The 20,343-nt window shown below is 42.7% G+C and overlaps 1 protein-coding gene across 3 annotated transcripts; it reads right to left on the reverse strand.

Moving 5' to 3' along the window:
* Positions 1–1,311: 1,311 nt before the first annotated feature.
* On the reverse strand, positions 1,312–20,056 carry abcd3a (ATP-binding cassette, sub-family D (ALD), member 3a). 3 transcript variants are annotated; one of them, XM_063206786.1, is made up of 23 exons: positions 19,906–20,056; positions 19,220–19,256; positions 18,932–19,030; positions 17,845–17,933; positions 16,052–16,121; positions 15,467–15,564; positions 14,585–14,708; positions 14,400–14,456; positions 13,793–13,935; positions 13,404–13,473; positions 13,226–13,295; positions 12,569–12,666; positions 11,405–11,496; positions 10,899–10,990; positions 10,722–10,794; positions 10,550–10,613; positions 8,704–8,781; positions 8,033–8,098; positions 7,738–7,827; positions 7,086–7,205; positions 5,021–5,125; positions 2,451–2,507; positions 1,312–2,001 (listed from the first exon to the last, which is right to left on the reverse strand). In XM_063206786.1, the coding sequence occupies exons 1-23, from the start codon at positions 20,013–20,015 to the stop codon at positions 1,924–1,926; spliced, it is 1,980 nt and encodes a 659-aa protein (XP_063062856.1). In that variant the 5' UTR covers positions 20,016–20,056; the 3' UTR covers positions 1,312–1,923. The 3 variants fall into 3 exon arrangements, with proteins under 3 accessions (XP_063062856.1, XP_063062855.1, XP_063062854.1); XM_063206785.1 differs by lacking the exon at positions 16,052–16,121 and adding an exon at positions 17,094–17,163 and having other exon boundaries at positions 18,932–19,033; XM_063206784.1 differs by having other exon boundaries at positions 1,313–2,001; positions 18,932–19,033.
* Between the last annotated feature and the right edge of the window lie 287 nt (positions 20,057–20,343).

Raw genomic sequence — 20,343 nt, forward strand, 5'->3', positions numbered from 1 at the left:
CCATATTTTTTAATGAAATTACACAGATCAGCTTACTGCATGACTATGCAGCGTGAGTGCAGTGTTGTTAGGCTACTGTAATCCTTCTCATATAAAAACCCACTGCTTTGACAAAGGGTGGCTTTTCACTGTTCAAAAGTCACTTACAGTATGTGTTACATTTCCAGAAACCAAAAAACAATGACAATCAGAAACATGTAGGCAACAAGTGTATGATTACATTGTGTGTTGTGTTGTGTGGTGGATATGAAAGGTTGAGGAACTAAGTTTACAAATCGGCAGACCCCTGTCAAGTACCTTCTCTTTAGCTTGTAGAACTCCTTATAGTGTTTGATTGAGCATTGCTGACCCAAAGCGAGCCAGTCAAAGTTCCTCAATAAGTGCCAACTCCAGCTTCACCTTGAGCCAGGTTCAAGCACCACTAGAAGACATTAGCTACAAGCATTACGACAAGCAATCCATACAAAACTGTATTTTAACTCTACCATACTGGAGTTCCTTTCTCTCAAATCATTTGAGATGTCTGTTTCATTTTTCTCACTTTCTCATACACAGTTCTTTGCTCTCAAACAGCAGGCAATGCAGTAAGTACTAAGGCCACTTAATCTTTGCAACTTGACAACACTGAAAAGAACAGTTCAACTGAGGGGTATTCCAACAAGAAGGTTTAGTGACCGACTCGGATACTCTAACTCAGAGTAAGTTGTAAATCTCATAAGAGAAGAGTCCAAATGAGCGTCAGCCTCCCACCAAAGCAAAATCAAAGGCTCTCCTATTAGGCGATTTACCATTTGTTGAGACTGATAACACATTCAGTCATTGGTTCAGACAAAATATCAAGGATTAATACTCCAAGTCAGAATAAGTAGTAAAGAGTTGATTTCCATTAAGCTTCAGCTTCCTACTGAAGGAAATCGAAGGGCCTTTTACTGTATTAGTATATTTTTACCATTTGTTCAGACTGAATATACCCAGAAAAAGGATAACCCCATCTTCTTGGAATACCCATAAGAAAGTGAAAACAATAATATAACAACTGGAAGCACTGTTAGTATATGCCAGCTGATCACTGGTACATTTCATGTGTGCAAAGGGCCCCCTCCCAATATGCTCCCATGCGAGAGGCTACGAAGGCAAGAACCCTAATGATTAGACATCATTTAGTTCACAACTAGAGGGATATTTACACATACACACACGCACACACACCAACACACACACACACACACACATACACAGGTGTACACACACATACACAGGTGTACACACACACACACACACACACACAGGTGTACACACACACACACACAGGTGTACACACACACACACACAGGTGTACACACACACAGGTGTACACGCACACACACACAGGTGTACACGCACACAGGTGTACACACACACAGGTGTACACGCACACACACACAGGTGTACACGCACACACACACAGGTGTACACACACACACACAGGTGTACACACACACACACACACACACACACACACACACACACACACACACACACACACACACACACACACACACACACACACACACACACACACACACACACACACACACACACACACCATTAGGAATTAGCCTGCCTTTCACAATACAGTGGCAGTCCAGATCTGTGGACCTGACTAGATATATTACAAATCACATAAAATCAAAACAACAAAAATACTTGGCTTCAATTAGACTAGAACGGATCTATAAATACAGCTTCATCAAAAGAAAAAAAAAAGAAACAAAAACAAACAAATATAGAATTACAAACAGAATCGTTTAGAAGGTAGCGTATGACACTGGATCAGGAGGGGAGGGGAGGGGAGGGGAGGGGAAAGGGTTACTGGGTCTCGTCTGTGGGACCCAAGGTTTGAGTGGGGGTGAAAGAGGAAGGAGGGGGGCACCAATCGTTCGTTTAGGATCCAAACTCGATGGTGTCCTCTGTGATGGGTTTGAACTCATAGCTACCCCGGCCGTCCATGTGAAGGTAGTACTGTGGGGGAAAGAAAGGGAGGAGAAAGAAAGAAAGAAAGAAAGAAAGAAAGAAAGAAAGAAAGAAAGGAGTGCCTTAGGAAAGTCAACATTGAAACTGAGAAAAAGGCCTTCAAAGCCTTGATATTAGGTTGGATATTGTAGTTGTTGCAAATTTGACATTGCAATATCTCTAAAATGAGACAATTTTGGACTATAAGGCTTTGTCACAAGATACGAGGTGTAATGACCATTTTCAGTCTAAATTTGTAGTTACTGCACTTTGCCTTTGTAGGGCAGTAAAGAGCACCCAAACGTAAACCTACAAACCGTGTGACTAAATTATTTAGTCACACGGTTTGTAGGTTTAGGTTTGGGTGCTCTTTACTGCCCTACAGTTTAGTCTAAATGTGTGTACACACAGTGGTAGGCTACCAGCAGTTGTGCAGGACTCAGTGTTAGACCTCTTACCTCATGGTGCTTCCACAGGGACTTCCTGTGTGAGACGGTGAACAAGGTGATCCCCACCTGTCAAAAGGAAGCCAGAGGGAAACATGGAGATAAGCATGAGAACAGAGACCATTGACCGGCGGAGGTTGAGAATGAATGGAGTTCCCTCACGGTAGGGACACATACACGCGAATTTGCGAACTTTGCCATTCATTCCTATGAGAGAGGCGAAGGCAAGCGATGGCGAGGCGAAGGCAAGCGACAGCAAGCGAACAGGAGCGAAGCGAAGCGAAATTATTAAAGAAAGTTTAATGTTATGCAAATGAGGAGCGAATTCGCCTCAACAACATAACTGTTCCATTCCATTTGATTCGCCGCGACGACCTGATGACGGTTGGATTTCGCCTCTCTTCGCTTCGCCTGGCTTCGCCTCCTATGTGTCCCTACCGTTAGCGCTGTAGATGGCAGGCGCACTCCTCGTATGCAAGTTGTTAACAGAAGTGTCTAGCCGGATCACACCGCACTCTTGATTAAAAGGTGCCAAACATAAACAAAAACTGTGTAAAATTGAAAGAAAAAATGTCTGCACACTTAAATCCCCTTTGTGTTCTTTTTAATAATAGGCCAAGCTTTCGGTCTACTGACCTTCCTCAGTAGACCGAAAGCTTGGCCTATTATTAAAAAGAACACAAAGGGGATTTAAGTGTGCAGACATTTTTTCTTTCAATGTTAACAGAAGTGTCAAAAGTAAAAGAAAAAGTAAATTCATGGTGCAAGTACAACACTAGCTCATGAAATAAAATAACCGTTACACCATTTACTCAGGTTACAGGTAGCTAGACTGTGTTGTTCCTGGAAAAACACTGAAAACCTAACAAGAATCCACCACAAACTTGATCCAACTCGCGCAGTCAGCTGATCGTAGGACAAGTACACAAGTACTAGTTACTCAGATAAGTTACCTTTGTTGGAAGGAAACTGTTTATTTTTTTCTATTACTCTTGACACCACAGAAAAAAATGAAGGAAGAGAGGATCACGCCCCCTTCGGAGATCAGGCTTGGTCCTACTCCTTTGCGTTGGTGACACTATGATTTGTCTTTGTGTACCATATTGAATATCTTTGGTGAGAAGTCAAGAGGACAGCAAACAATAAGAGATAGAGAGCTGACAGGGGCAGATTGTTCACAGGCATTTATATGACTGCTGCAATTTTTTGTTGTATTTGTGTGTTTATGTACAGTATGCTGCTGGGCACCATAATTGTCTTTGGGATTAATAAAAGGTGCTGTATTCTACTCTACTCTAAACGTTTTCTGACAGGACACTTAACAAAACCATCAACAATCACTCGACTCAAAGCGGGAAAGTTGCATCAGATGTGGTGTCTGTTGTTAATTCCCACAAACATCAGCATGTCATGTGTACTTCTCTTTTCTATTCTAATGTACAAGTACACCCCAGACTGTGAGTTAAGTTCTCTGTAATAAGAGGTTGACTTCCCAGGTTTGATAATAAAACCTCAGCAATGTCATTTCTTCACAATAAAATGCACAGAAGCAGATGATTCAAATGACAAAACATGTTATGGCAGACAGATGAGCTGATTTGTGTACTCAAAAGTGTTTTCAGCACAGGGAGAGTGGACTAGACCTATATGGAGGGACTTTTTTGAGACGGTTTGTCTGCCTCTGCTTAGTATGACATGACATGTGTGCCATGTCTCCCATGCCATGAATGGTGCATTGATGCATGAGCATATGGCGACAGACAGATTCACAAAGGAGCTCTTTCGGCCATGTAACTTCACCATTCTATGAAAAAAAAGAAAACTGTTGCCGTTGTGCATCAAGTAGTCGTCTCGCATGAGAGCATTCTCAAAGTTCTTTAGCTGCAAGTGCCGCGGATCCTCCTGGAGAAAATGGAACTGGAAAACTGCTATGAAAAGCAGAAAAAGGCCCAGTCATCCCACCATGGATCTCTAGAGAGCTCACCGGAATTACTTCACTATACGGACACCCAACACCCAACGATGACACTGTGCCAATGAAAGGGAGTGAGGGAAGGAGAGGGGGAGAGGACATAGATAAAGGAATAAGAGACAGACAGACAGGCAGAGGGAGCTATAGAGGCAGAGAGAGAGAGAGAGAGAGAGAGAGAGAGAGAGAGAGAGAGAGAGAGAGAGAGAGAGAGAGAGAGAGAGAGAGAGAGAGAGAGAGTCAGACAGGTAGAGGGAGCTACAGAGACAGAGGGAACTAAAGAGGCAGAGAGAGAGAGAGAGAGACAGAGAGAGAGAGAGTGGGGTAGAGAGAGAGAGAAAGAGTCAGACAGGCAGAGGGAGCTAGAGAGAGAGAGAGAGAGAGAGAGAGAGAGAGAGAGAGAGAGAGAGAGAGAGAGAGAGAGAGAGAGAGAGAGAGAGAGAGAGAGAGAGAGAGAGTGGGGTAGAGAGAGAGAGAGAGAGAGAGAGAGAGAGTGGGGTAGAGAGAGAGAGAAAGAGAGAGAGTCAGACAGGCAGAGGGAGCTTTAGAGGCAGAGAGAGAGAGCTAGAGAGGGAGAGAGTGGGAGAGAGAGGTAGAGAGAGATGCGTCTTACCTTCCTGCAGTGACTGTAGATATAGTCCTCCACATCCACACTGACGGCACTGGTACACTCATCGAGAATGGCAAACTGGGGCTTATGGTAAAACAGCCTGGCCATCTGTAGTAGCGAAAGAGAGAAAGAGAGGGAAAGAGACATGGAGAGACAGAGTGAGAGAGAGAGACAGAGAGAGAGAAAGAAGGTGAGAGAGAGTTGTGCAATTCAATTACGGTGGTGCGCCTATAATTTTAACACCTATCAGATGCATAGTGCTGAGAAAGACTTTGTGATGCCGCGGGTACCCTGCCAGTTCCACTCTCACTAGACATCAGTGACATCATATCCAGACGTGTTTACGTCTCTCCGGAGAGTTAGCAACAGGATATTGTTATCCTCGTGCCAACGGGACTAGCTTTTGGCTATAATTAAGGAGTTTTAAGCACCACGTCGGCTTATCATAGTCAGACATAATTGCTGAATATTTTTCCTAAAGAGGTTTCAGGCCAGAACAAGAATCATAACCACCAGGCTGCCTGTTACGCAACGTTGTCAACAGACGGCTTCCTCTTCTAAAATTCAATTAGGCAGCCCTCCTTGCAGCAGGTTGCGTGCGACGGTGAGGTAAGGCCTATGCATAGCATTGAAAGTGCGCTTTGGTGTCTTTCTGGGATACATGCAACAATGTTTAGTGTAAAACTCTCGTCCTCGACAAAACTGTGTGTGTGTGTGTGTGTGTGTGTGTTAGGGCTGGTAACATTCCCCAGAAATTAAATTCGAATATGGGTCTTAAAATATGGTCCGAATATCGAATATATAAAATATACTTTTATTATTATTAATTAATTAATATTTTTCCCACGGAGAAAATCACGCAAAAAACGAGCACTGGGCACGGAATAGACACTAGACAATGGGGAAAAGGCTATTGCATATCGTTCTACCCGTTTATTTTGTGCTGGAGATCGAATAGATACGAACAACACAATTAAACTCGAAGTGGGAAAGTAGACACACGGCACTAGCCAGGCTGTGCCCTCCTAGTGGCACACAACACTTTGAACGCCGATGATAACCAGGCAAACACGGTGTGAAAGACTATCCTGGTCCGTAACTGGCGACTGTAGATTTTAGAAGCAATGTTGTTTAGTCGTAACTAAGTAAATGTCACTCTTAATTTAGGGCGTATTCATTCAGACCAGGATTGATAGACTTTCGTTTTGACCAAACGCTGTGTTTCTATCACCTGGAGTTGGTACGGGGGACCCAGATAGTCTTTCACAACGGCAACTTCCCGGATGCGCGCTCCCTCTCTCTCACTCACCCACACACGCGCGAACAGACACAGACACAGACACACCAACCTCTCCAACTAAAATCTGGTCTGTACCTCGCTTGATTCCATTGCTGCTTTGACAAACTCCTCGATGCCGCCTGCTTTGGTCTCGTGCATCTCGTGCCCAATTCAAGCAATTCGTGACTGATCTTGTCGCCTTTATTTAAGCCAGTATTTGTGGCGGACCGGACGGTGCAAAAAAAATGTGAAGAGCAGTCGCTTATCTGTAGCTACAAAAAAAGCTATATTGCGACTTCATTGTGCTAACTCACACCTCGCCAGCTTCCATACCACTTTATCACTCGGCTCACTTTTATTCCGTGCATAGTTTGGGGTGGGGGTGTAGAGCTCCACATTGTAAGTCATTCACGAGAGACGACAACTTCTTACAATGCGGTTCGAACAGCAATAAGAACTCAAATGTCAAAACAATCTGCACGAAGCTACTCTCCATCAACAAAGCAACTCGTAGTCCTTGCTTCCTTGTTGTGACATGTGACTGCAGCAGCTACACACAGGCCAGTAAGGGACGCACCATGGACACCTAGGAGAATCAATGCGCGCGCTGCCCTACGCAATATATTTCGTAAATTATTCGAATATTCATTTTTGCGTTCGAATATACATATTTCTCATATTCGAATAATTTTCGAATTTCGAATATTATTTTACCAGCCCTAGTGTGTGTGTGTGTGTGTGTGTGTGTGTGTGTGTGTGCGTGTGCATGTGCATGTGCATGTGTCTTACAGCCATCCTCTGCTTCTCCCCTCCGCTCAGTACATCCATCCAGTCCTGCACCGTATCCCAGGAACCCTCTCGGTCCAGGATGTGGCCCAGCTGGACATTATCCAGGTACTCCTTCAGCACCTGCACACACACAACAGACATAATGAGTTTTAGATATTCTCTCTCCATCACACATATAGAGATAAGCAAGTGAGACACACACACGCACACGCACACACACACGGCCCAGCACTAAAAGCCTATTGGCATGCAAACTGAACAGGATGTTTGAGTTTTTGAAACAGCAGTGAGGAAAGAAGTGAGACCCATGAGGCAGGTAGTCAAACAGCTTTGTGGTTTTGGCAGCCCCACCAACCCCCTTCTTACCCAGCCACAGTAGTGGAGACTGATGGGCAGGGCATGAGCAAGAACATTCATACATTACGCTGCACTTGACTGACTTGGTGATATACAAAAAGACATAGTTATTTAGATACAGGGGGTTCACCATTATGTTTAGGCTGACTCTTTTATACAGAAAGATCTATTTATTTATTTAGATTCAGGGGATAGACTATTATGTTTTGTTTTTGAGGAGCAAGATGAGGTTAAGTGCCGTGGTCAAGGGCACTTCAACCAAGGATGGAGGTGGTTGGGGTAAGGACAAACGTGCCTGATCGGAGATGCCTTTCCTCCTCTGGTCCTCGTAGGTGTCTGGGTAGATCACCTGGTCCCTCAAAGAACCCAGAGTCATGTACGGCCTCTGGGGAAACACAACGAAGAAAACACCAGAGAAATAACGCAATTAGCAATCAACTCCACAGAATCATCCAGAACACCATACACATTGCATCATGTACAGACTCTGGAGAAAAAAAACAAGCGTGTAGTCTGTATAATCATGTGGAATGTTCTTCAGAAGTCATTATGGTTAATGAATATTCATGATGCATTATGTGTAATCTCACCTGTGGGACGTAGAAAAGTTTCCCCCTCTCTGGTTTGGTCAAGCAGCCACCAAATAGAGGCCAAAGCTGGTGAAGAGGTGAGGGAAAGACTTTTTAAATTTAGTGCTACACAAGATCACAGACATTACATAGCCTAGCAAAACATAACATCCACTCCATAGTGTAGAAAAACAGAAAACACAGCATAATTATGCAACTTATGTATTGTAATGCATATTTTGTGTGGTGGTGGTCAGGTCACTTGGATGAACACGAGCATAAACCTTGTAGGACAGCATCTTTTACTGTATACATTTCCCTCACCTGCCAAGAGCCTGCAGATGGAAATGAGCGTTTTGCTATAATCAGGTCAAAAAAGGGTGCTTTTACGCACCTCTGCAGTTAGGCAGGTATGTAGGATATTATCCCAGTGAGGTAGACATTCAAGTGTATGTAAAAAGATCTGGCAGTGTCCATTCCACCAACAAGCTTTAATACAACGTTTCAGTCATCCAACCTTCTTCAGGTACATTTCAAAAAAAGAAGCTATAAATCTGGTGCAAGTCATCTTTTTACTTTTGTAACTGATAAACTTTGTACATGGTCCCTGCCACAATGAACAAATGAACTTAACTATAAAAACATTTGAATGCAAGAGTGCTCTTTTTCTGTTTGATTTTGAGATCACTCACCTCTCCCAGGACACGGAACAGAGAGCTTTTCCCACAGCCGTTGGGGCCACAAATGAGAACGTTGGCACCAGACTGAACCTGTGAGGACATGCACATAAAGCCCTTTTAATATCAACAATGAGGATGCACACATGATTATACCTATATTCTTTTTTTGTCAGTTCACTTCACATGTTTCACTTGACGCCACATACAACCAGACTAGCAACACGGCAAAATATATGAACTTGGATCAGGGGGGTATACTAAGAACATGGCCAAGTGGTACAACAGGCTTGGTTAACCTACAGGAAGTGGTAAACCTGCTAATAGATGTACATGCAGGCATCATTTAATTAAGAGGACACCAGGCTCTTTTATTAGATGATTTACCACTACCAAAAGGTTAACTTAACCTGGTTTACTACAGCTTCATAGTATACCCCCCAGGTGTTTCAGGTTACCTGACGCAGTGTTTATGTTTATGCTTATGACACATTCAGTCCAAAAGGTCCAGCAAGTAAAGGAAAAGAAGTTGGAAGCTCGGTAACATGGAAACATTCAGAGGTCCAGAATGGAAGAGCTAATTGCTGTGGCATTACGGAAGCAACCACACAAAGAGCTCAATTATTGCTTTTATAAGCTTACTTGTTGTTTAGATATTGGAGAAATTTGCTGCGTGATTTGCAAGGGTGAGTCGCACCATTCATGGGCTGCCAGGTGACCATGTGGTGCCACCGTGCAACACACACCCAGGTCTGATCAGCCTGTGTGTCTTGTGAGAAAATGGCCGAAACACCCAGTGATACCGGGGGAATAGGGCTGCACAATATATCGAAAATGTATTGAGATTGCGACATCAAGACTGAAAATGACTAAAAGGTACACTGTGCATGGTCAAAAAAGGTACTGCAACTATGCTGCTCATTGAAACTGGGCTGCCTATTGCCAAATTTGACCTTTTCTTGAAAGTTTACTAAGTAATAAACTAATATTTTCTAGTATGGCCCAAGTACAGTCATTTTTGCAGCTAAAAATGGCTATTTCTGAAAATTCTAAATTGCGGACCATGGAGAAGATCCCCCTTTTCATGTATGAAAAGTGCAATTTCTCCAGTCATAATGAATATTTAGAATTTGATGGTGGTGGTAAGTATTCCTGCAAAAGGTAACATTAGTGAATGGGTAGCATGAATTCTGGAAATAAACAACTAAAAATCTTGCACAGTGTACCTTTAATTATTGCTAACAAGTCAAAATTTTCTGTGCTGTCTAATCACTAGCTGGATATCAACACATGCGCAAAAAGCCTGCCATGACTAAAGCCACGACCCCCACACAGACCCACAAATTAGTGACAAGAAAAACACTCAGATATATTTCTAAATATTGCTTAAATATCTTAATCGAGGTATTTCATGCAGTTATCGAGTATCTAATTTTTTTTCTGACATCGTGCAGCCCTACCAGGGAACACAACTGATTATGTGTTGCAATGGTGGCGCCACATGGTCATCAAGGCCAAAGCCTGGTTTCCTCCTTGTCCAACCAGGTCAAAAGGTGAATCACAGTGTGCCAATTATGCTGACGTGTAGACAGGGTACTTTCTGGGTGAAGCCTTGGGTTGAAAGTGATAATATGTATCCAGAACCATAATGGTCACTGCAGTTGTTTGTTTTGTACTTTGAAATCAAACATGAGTGCCAGTGTGCAGTCTAGGTCAAAATCAAGTTGAATGACCTCTATAAAATCCAGTGCCTGAGCCTTTTCTGCATTTATAATGGAGGGTTATTCAGAGACAACTTTCAATTTAGAAAGGAGGAATTCAAAGTCAGGTTGTTCTCAATCAGGGATCTATGGGTGCTTACCTCAAAGTTCAGGTCTTTGATTAGGACGTCTCCGTTAGGTGTCACTAAGGGGGTGTGGTCAAACCTGCAAACAAGTGACACAGGTCAGAGTTGGAATAAGGTGCATAAGAGCAGATAGGGGTCATACTGGCATGAGGGCTGGCACTTAGTCTTAGTGTAATTGTTTTCGTACTTGATGATGTTGTCGACGTTGATGATTCGGCCACTTCCTGGAATTAACGTGAGTTTTTCTGCAGCGTCAGCATCTAAAATTATATTAAAATTTAATATTATTGTACATATTTAATATTACAACAACAATATCCGCAACATCAAAACAAACTTTGTGGTGTTTATAGTTGTGGTTTACCTTTCTCTGTGTTTGTGACCATTGTGCGTTCATAGCGCCCTGAATTCAGGTCCTTCAGCACCTTGATGAGCTCTGTGATGCGAGCTGTGAAGCTAGATATAACAGAGATGACTTTGCATTATTTTTCAGATCCTCAGTCAAAGACCCAAAAATACACTATAATTAACATCATGAGAGCTCAGAAGAATGAACAGAAGGGGGTGGGGGGTCCGAATGAAAAAAAAAAATCTGAGCATCAACTAAGACTAAGAGTAATGTATGGAATAGAAGAACAACAGTTCAAGAACACGATGGACAGATTTTGGTAAATGGATAGGTATGGGGCGCTGTGAGAATGTGAGTGAAAGTTGGTTGGATACTAGCAAGAAAACAAATGTCCCCAACTTCTGCCTCTTGGGAAAACACGTGGAGGGGACTGCTATTGATACCATTAAAAGAAAGAAGTTTATGCACTATGATGTAAAGTAAATGTGTGTACGAGGGCGGGGTGAATAAGATGAACTCACCCTGAGAGCCTGGTCATCTCTCGGCCTGCCAGCACGATCCTGCCCAAAGCCTGGGACATGCGCAGCAGCATGCGGCCACTCTGGTAGTAGTCCTACAGGTGGAGAGGGAAGATTGGGCACATCCCTGGTTAATTCTTTGGTAGAATCTGAAGAAGTCTGTAACCTAATTATGTGTCAGGTGGGAGCAATTGAGCTTCCCCTTTAAAAGGCAAGGTACTACCTGTTATTTCACACATGACCTGAGGAAGGCAGACAGGCCAAAACGTTGTCACATTAATTTTAACTTTATTTAACTAAATTTAAATTTATTTAACTTGAGTGTGCGGCACTTCTCTCCTCCAGCAAGAATCTGAAGACCTCAATGGTTGAAAAGTGCACTACCATACCCTTCAAATGTTATGTCCAATTCAATTTCTAGCCATCCATTGAATATTGAAATGGTGCAAAAGGTAAGTACTGGACAGCCAGACATGAAAAAGCTTTGATAACCCATCAAATTGGACAGAAGAGTAAAAACTAACCAATCTGATTTACACATTTATTACATAGGAACACGTGTCTTATGTCACATGTCTTATGTTTGTTTGTTATTGGACCTTTGTCTGATTGTCTTTTGACCTTAAACTTTTGGCCGGTAGGGTAGTTCTCTAATGGAATAAAACACACACACGCACGCGCACGCGCACACGCAAAAGGTTTTCAACTGTTTACAGACTCCTCACTTTGGTAGTAATCCTACAGGTACCAAGACAGACAATGTGTGAGCATAATTACATACGCATTACTTTTCAGAGGTCTTCAAAGAGTCTAGATACACACATAACAGCAAACACAAAACGGCCATGCACAGCACTCAGCACATCAAAGTCTTGCATGAGAGATGTTTAACTCTTTGAGATAATGTTAAACCTGAGGACTAAATGTACAGTAGCAAAATCACTATTTCTCAGTCCTTTTTTCTTGGTGAGAGTGAGTGAGTGAGTGTGAGAGAGTGAGAGTGAGAGTGAGAGTGAGAGTGAGAGTGAGAGTGAGAGTGAGAGTGAGAGTGAGAGTGAGAGAGAGAGAGAGAGAGAGAGAGAGAGAGTGAGAGTGAGAGAGAGTGAGAGAGAGTGTGAGTGTGAGTGTGAATGTGTGAGAGAGAGAGAGACGGTGTATTGGCCTTACCTCCAGCAGCTCGGAGTGTGTGCTGTTCATGTGGCGTGGATGGTTGATGTTGAGGAAGGGCCTGCTCACCACCAGGTATCCCACTACTGTGGCAATGTCTAGAAGAGGAGGAAGAAGAGGGTGAACTAATGACTTAACAGCATCTTTGTCACATTAATAGTACAGTACAGTGGTTTTATGCAAAATGTTGGCCAAAAGACCTTGACGGACATTGCATGTCTTAAAGAAAGTGTAAAAACGTCATCTCTTCTTCAGGTAGTTTTTTTTTAAAGCTCGCTGGTGGAATGGACAGTGTTGGATCTTTTTTACACTTGAATGATAACCTCACTGGGGGAATATCTTACACACCTGCCTAACTGCAGAGGTGTGTAAAAGCACCTGGACTCAAAGGTAATGTTCGGTCGGAGTTGCAGTGTACAGACTTTCACTCCCTCCTTGATTGACATGCTGGTGTCCTGCACCTGGCCTCAGTGAGGTGAGATGTGCATACAGTTTCTCGAAAAGACTTCCAAAATGCTAGACATTTCCACAAAATCCTTTCATTAGTTCACTCTCTGAAATTTGGATTAAGTACGTGTGCATACATCTTCGTTCTAGCTGGAGAACGGACTTTTTTAATAAAACGTGAACTTATGTGAAGCCATAGTCTGTTCTTACATTTGGCGATGATGCTGTCGACGAAACCCATGCTGAAACGGAATAGGATAAAATTGTGCAAGTGGCTGACCTACAAAAAGAGAGAACAGAGGCACATCATCCTAATATCACAACAGAATGCAATACATATTTGGCGTGACTTGATCATGACATGCAATGCATGAAACTACTTTCTTACCAGTTTTTTAAAGGTTGAGTGAATGGTCTCCTTCTCCCTTATATTTCCATTGTAGAAGGCAATCTCTTCACTGTAAAGACCAACATATTGAACAATCTGGAATGAGGCAAACCCTACTGTCTTTGCATTACATGACAAGGCATAGAACAGTATTGACATTGAATATATTGAATATATGATGAAATGCAATTAACAATGAATACAGCAATATTTGCCATACACAACCACCACAACACACATCTTTTAGCACGTGTCAATGTAACCAGTAGTAAGTACAAAGGTCACAATAAGCCAGACATGATCTTGGCCGCCTGCCATGAAGCGCTTCATGAACACACTCAAACTAAACGGATGCAATGCAATACGAAACACAGATGTCGAGGTCCTACCTGTTGGTGATGAGGCGGGAGTTGACGTATCGGTACTCGCCCTCGAAGCGCTGCTCGGTGACGGTCATCTTGCCGATCGGTCTCCTCAGCCGCGTGAGGAACAGGCCTGAGATCAGCAGGTACGCCATCATGCTCGCCGGGCCCTGTCATTCACGGAGGACAAGATTCAGCAACATTATTGACAATGTGGCAATTGGCAAACGGTACATTTCTGTTGAGGAGGAAGTTTGGGCCCATCCATGGTGAAGGTGCAGGACAAAGTAAAATTCACTTAGAACCCTTTTCCTTGTTTTCGTTTTTATTCCATGGCAGAATAACGTTTGGAACACTGAGGTCTCTCCTCTGTGCAGACGGAATAAGACTTGGTGCGGTTTTTTTTGCTCCAAAAGAACTTCCGACCAGTTTCTGTGGTTCTACAGCTTTAAACATGATAAAAGGCACACTTGAACTCTATGAGTGGCTGGCTAAAAACGCATTGTGAAAGTTAGAAGCAGGGGAAAAGTCTCCTGAACAGCTCCGTTTTCAACCTGTAAACCATCCCAAAAAACCAAATGACTTGGTATTATGTCAAGCAAAATGCGATGCAGAGACAAGAGTTCTACATTACCTGTGCTCCGATTGCACTTGTGAGCTTGAAGATGTACAAGCCAATGTCCAAGAGGGGCTAAAGGACCAAAGAAAACAGAGATCAACCAATTAGTTCATATGCATCACAGATGTGTATTGAAGGTAAGTACAGTGTCATAAGTGCCACTGGCTTTATTTACATTTGTCTATGCTTCATTCATTTACCTTGCTGAGATTGGAGTACAGCTCGACCACACTGTTACAGAATTTCTCCACATCCTGAGTAAGCAGCTGGTCAGGGTTCGCAATACGGTTGTCCAGATTGCCCATTTTATAGTAGGTGTACCCTCTGCAAGTGATGACAGGATTATGATTAATTACTGCTAATATGCTGAACTTGACCATGGAACCAGCATTTGTTTAATTTGTTGTTTGTTTTTATTTTATTTTTTACCAGCTTTCCTTGAATATAATGATCCAGCAACAAAATTAAAGTCATTGCTGAAGAGCTAGGTTGCGACCTTTGATTTATCCTAGTCATTCATTATCATAAAATCTGACAGTCATATCAAGCTTCTCTATTGTTATGCATAACAAAAAAAGTTCTCCAGTGGTTGACCCTATGACTACCCAATCCAGTCAATGTGACATTTACTGAGTTCGTTTCAACACTGTTGAGCAGACAAGTGTATGCGACAGTGGTTTAAGAAAAGAGAATCTTCACCAAATTTCACTCAACAGAATGCATTTTTTAGTCAGGAATCTACCCGCCAACCACATACTGTATTGTAACTTATCAGCATTTTTGTGGTTGGTGCCAATTCCTAGTACATGTAGGTTTGAGAGTGACAAGTGCACGATTTGAATCCTTTTCAAGTGCATTTCATTTCATGACATACATTTCGACTTTCTTCAGAACAAAGCTGGAGGAAACCTCAATGGTCGAAAGGTAGTTCGGACATGGAATAAAACACTGAAAAAAAAAGGATTTCAAGTGTGCTGAATTCTCAATCTAAAACGTGAATCAGTCTTTGTCCTGCACCTTAACCTGGGATGTGTGCTTCCTTTTCAACCCTGGTACAATAGCAACCCTGGGTGATGTCTTACTTGAGGTACTCGTCGTACAGGTGCCTCGTCAGTCGCACCCGGAAGCAGAGCTTCAGCTCATTCAGCCCCAGCTTCAGGAGGTTATTCACTATGGCGATCTGTGGGGGGCAGGGAAAACCAATCAGATGCCTTTCACTGTTTCCATCAACCAATGCAGATGAACCTGCTCTAGAACCTGTCTGAACGATTCAGGCCTGCAGTTTATGCAACTTCTCCGACCTCTACGTAAACATTATATATGGTTACGTTTCAATAGTACACTTTATAGGACTTGGCAAAAGTTGGAGTTTTTAAACACTATCAGTACCAATATTACAATTGTCAATAATGTTACAGGCATTAAGCATATGAAGTTAGCATGTGGTTGACTTGACTAGGGAGGTCACTGAATGAAGTTAGTTTATTAGGCCAAAGGTTAACATCACTCATCAGAGCTCCTCTGGCCCTAAAATTCAAATCCTTATGGACGGATACACTGAGAACATAAAAAAAAACTCAATTCAAATCTCTACACTACATCCATGTCCATTGTATCTTAAATCATGCTAGAAAATGTCTAAGAGAAAAAAAAGTTTCCACACTTACACCTGGCATGAATTTGATAAAGCTCAGCAAGTACTTCTTGAAATCGTTTGTGTTGCGACCAATAATTGCACTGCAAACCACAGCATGCACACACACATACACACAGACAGACAAAAGGGACAACACATATACAAGACCAGTCAGTCGATAACAGGTGAACGGACAAAACAAACAAGCTGTCCTACTAGAGATGTTCATCATGGGTGTTCGAGGCGTGCAAGTAACACATTAATATGCACTGAACAAACATGCAAAAAGAAAACACGCCCTTACTTGGACTTGGCAGAGGAGATCTGAACTAGTTAATAATGAAATAGCAACACGTGAGGGGTTATTCAAATTAATTGGCTGTGAAATCCAAGGGGAGATACTCTAACCATGCTCCCAGAGAGTCATTAAAGTGACATTCCCACCAGCTGGAGGAACAGGAGAAATTTCAAACTCCATCATATATTTCAAGGGGAGATGTAAAAAGGAGCTAATTTCGAGTAATGGTGCAGTGTAGCTTTAAGTGTGGTGAGCTTTCGGGGGATCCCTGGAAGGACAAGGCCCTATAGAGTTACGGACGGACATTAGTGCGGTGGCAGTCCTCCAGATCTTGTTACGGCTAAGGTAACAAACCACAAGAGCAAGATACTCTCGCTCACTCTCACTCTCTAGGAATACGGCCAACATGTGAAACAGATGGGGTTTTGTTGCTCCTAGAACTAGGGTTCAAGCTCATCACAGATGCTCATCACAAAAAATAGGCATCTGTGAAGATTCTCATTCACTGTGATCATGTTATCCAAACGGTTTAGTTGCAAGCAACTGGACTTATTTAAGAGATTGGAAGACGTTTCGCCACGTCACAAAACACCTTTCAAACTGAGAAGAAGTCCAGCTGCTTACCTGTAGACTCTTTTAATTGCAGTTATTATTAGACAAACATGCCTGCAGTGAAACTAGGCAATGGGAGTTGAGAGACCAAACAAGTACAGGCACATATTAGTCGTGATCATCTCTCTCTCTCTCGCTCACATCATTCTTGCAAGACAATTACCCCTGGTATGACAGCCACGTAGGAATAAAAGTGCAGCTTGAACAGATTGATATCTCGGCTAATGATACCACTGTGAAGGATGAAGAGGCAACATGTCAACAAGGATGACAAATATACCATCACAGTGCTCTGACCACCAACACCATCACCAGAGGGGAATTCCAATCAGGTGTTTCAGTGGCAAACCAGGTGAAGTTAACTTATGGTGCATTCAGGCCGACTGAAAACCGTACCGGTGCCCGTTCCCGCACCTAATCGAGAACAGGTCGGTGTGTTCACGCTGCAGATCTTAGCGTTCACAAACCGGAAAGTTGGTTTGCAATGCCAACTGAAAAAATACATGTTTTTTTTCTATGCGAACCGTGACGACAACATGGACCTCAGCAGGTTCACCTGGGTAACACAGTCACGTGCGGAAAACATTCAGAGCTCGGTATGAACGCGGGGGGTTCGCAGGTAAGCACTTTAGTGCCGAACGTAACTGGTGCAGGCACCAGTACTGTTCTGGTCGGCCTGAAAAAAGTATTAGCGATTGCAGTAAATCAGCTAATAAAAGAGCCTGATGTACTTGGTTTTGCAACTAAATGAACATGTAGGTTGTCTATTAGCTGGTTTACCACTCTCTGTAGGTTAACTTAGCCATGTTTGTCACTGCACCATGTTCTTGGAACACCCCCCAGCACCACAAACACCAAGGCACACAGCGACGTGAAATGAATTAACCGAGGGAGTAGTGATGATGTGCCCCAACCTTTCAATCATGGTGCCGTTCTCAATCATCCAGACATCACAGTAGGTTCTGGCCACCAGCATAGCTGCAATCAGTATCAGATATCCGGTCTGTGATGATAAAACAGATGCAAAAACAGATTAGAAAATACAGTCTAAGTAGTATGTATGACATACAAAATCCCATTGCACAGCCAACTGTGCTTTGATGTTGGGTTCTGTACTGCAGGTTCACTTGTACAAAACAAAATTGCTATGCTCAAGTCAAAAACAAACAAAAAAACCCAGGGTGATCCCGTTTCCTGTTATATTTGTTACTTATATATTTATATATCCGAAAGGAAATCAAGACCTTGCTCCTATGACTATAAACCATTTGTTAACAAACTGCACACCCAACGCTCACATGACCAGAACTAACCTCACATGTCGCAAAACTCAACAGGTAGTTGTAACCTTGGGTTTATCACAATCTAAATAGATAGTAGATGGACTCTGGGAATGACGTTGCCTGATGTGACAATAGCCTACACGTTCTTATTGAAAATGTTGGCAGACGCTACACGTCTACTGAGATCGTGCATCCATTGTATTGAAAGAACGCGTTAATTAAACAATCGTCTCACAATGCTGGCGACATACTAGGTAGATTAAGTAGTGCAAGCCTCACTGTGGTCAGATAAGAACAAGCCATCCAAGTGATGCAATGAGCACACTATGAACTTGCAGCAAAAGGTCAATGCCAGAAGAGGTTCACATTAATTACCTCAAGGTCAATGTAGTAGGCAGTCACATCAGACTATCAGGTTTGACAGATTCGGGAATCTGTTTCACAATTTAGTGCTGAAGTTGTCTTAGAAGGATCATTCTAGTGAGACATATTGTAGGATGTTAACAGCTACATAATGACACACCCAATTCATTCCGGTCAATGATTTGCTAACCACTGGCGCAATGAAGCCAAGTAGCCAACGATGATGACTGATCACCATGATGATTCTTTATGAAGACAAGCGGAACATCATAATCTGAGAAGTGCATTTGAAGGTTTTGCTCATCTGAAACAAGCCTAAATAAATGTATGTTTGTGGAAGACAACAGAGACTGACCTCTTTGCAGAAAAATCGAGGCACCATGACCCGGAGCAGGCGGCACATCCGTAGGACGAACACCTTGTCCACAGCTGCTCTGTCTTTCTTGGCATCTTTCTGCTACAGGATCAGGAGTCAGGACAGATGGAATTACAACAAACAACACAGTCACTTTGCGTGCATTGCATAACATTTCAAATTCAGCATTAAGGACATGAAGACCTTAACAATTTCAAAATATTGACATCTGATCTGTGTTGAGAATATGAAATACAATCAAGATGATATTGGTGTTGGGATACTTGCCTCTTTGCTCAGAACTACTTCAGATCCTGCCTTCCTCCTGAAATACAAGTAAATAAAACACACTGTTGCTTTATACTTTTGGCAGATTTGATATGCATGGATACATGGACACAAAGCATTTGAAACTGTTGTGACACAGCTTGGGTGGTGAATGAACTATGGCTTCTAAAGTTATTTAACTTGCAAATGAAAAAAACCAACGACCTCTGCAATGACTGCTGGCTCCCCACTACGTTGTGGGCATATGACAGTTACTGCATAACGTTTGTTGACAGCTTAAAATAAGAGCATTTCAGGGATTATCTCGTTTCTCCAAGGCATAAAAGCACTCATTGTCTCTTGTGTGCTAACGTTTACAAATGACAAGTGAATAAAACAGTCAAGGACGTGAATTTGTTGCTGTCAATTCGTAAACTCTGTGCAGAGAAAACACAATGGAATAAACACACACTGTATGAGTTGTTCTGTCAGTGTACACAATCGCAAGTTCACCTTTCCAAAGACATGACCGTTTTTGAAACTCTCTGTTCTTTGGGATCCGTAGCAACTCGGCTAAAGACACAGCTAACGTTAGCCAGCAGGCTAGTCCACTACTACTGTATGACACCCACATACTTGAGTGCCACCAACACGGTATTCTGTCAAGTAACTTCAAGTGTCCCAATTCTGTCTGTACGGAAACGTACCCGTTCAGTTTTGCGGCCCGTCTTCTTTGTTTGAGGAGGTATAACACCAGCAGCACACCGCCAGCTATGGAAGAATTCTTCGCTGTCAGATACTTACTGACGGCCGCCATGTTTCCTACTGTGCGCGCCGGTCAGAGAACAGCAATGAGCATGCCGGGTATTGGTGTGGAAAGGACATCGGCCGCACGCTCTGATAAGCGCAGAACAAGACGCCCCGTGCGCTAGGAATCCGCTACTGTGATTTCTTAATAATTAGGGTGGCGGTCGGCATAGGACACTGTTACACTTACATTTTGCTATTGATAGCCTATATTAGACCTAAATGACACCAAAAGTAGGCCTATTTGCGTACCCATCCAAATGATCAGAATCAGGTTCCAGGCCACAATAAACTCAAGCACAAGGCATGCCGACTGTTTTTAAAAAACATTTATGAAA

The sequence above is a fragment of the Engraulis encrasicolus genome, chromosome 9, assembly GCF_034702125.1.
Source record: "Engraulis encrasicolus isolate BLACKSEA-1 chromosome 9, IST_EnEncr_1.0, whole genome shotgun sequence".
NCBI lineage: Eukaryota > Metazoa > Chordata > Actinopteri > Clupeiformes > Engraulidae > Engraulis > Engraulis encrasicolus.

Excerpts from the sequence above, each read along its gene's own strand:
- abcd3a (XM_063206785.1), bottom strand. The coding sequence starts at position 20,015 with ATGGCGGCCGTCAGTAAGTATCTGACAGCGAAGAATTCTTCCATAGCT. Across the intron at positions 15,565-17,093 it reads ACGTGGCTGTCATACCAGGG|ATCGCCATAGTGAATAACCT; the intron begins GTAATTGTCTTG and ends TGCCCCCCACAG. Across the intron at positions 13,936-14,399 it reads CAAGTGCAATCGGAGCACAG|GGCCCGGCGAGCATGATGGC; the intron begins GTAATGTAGAAC and ends CGTGAATGACAG.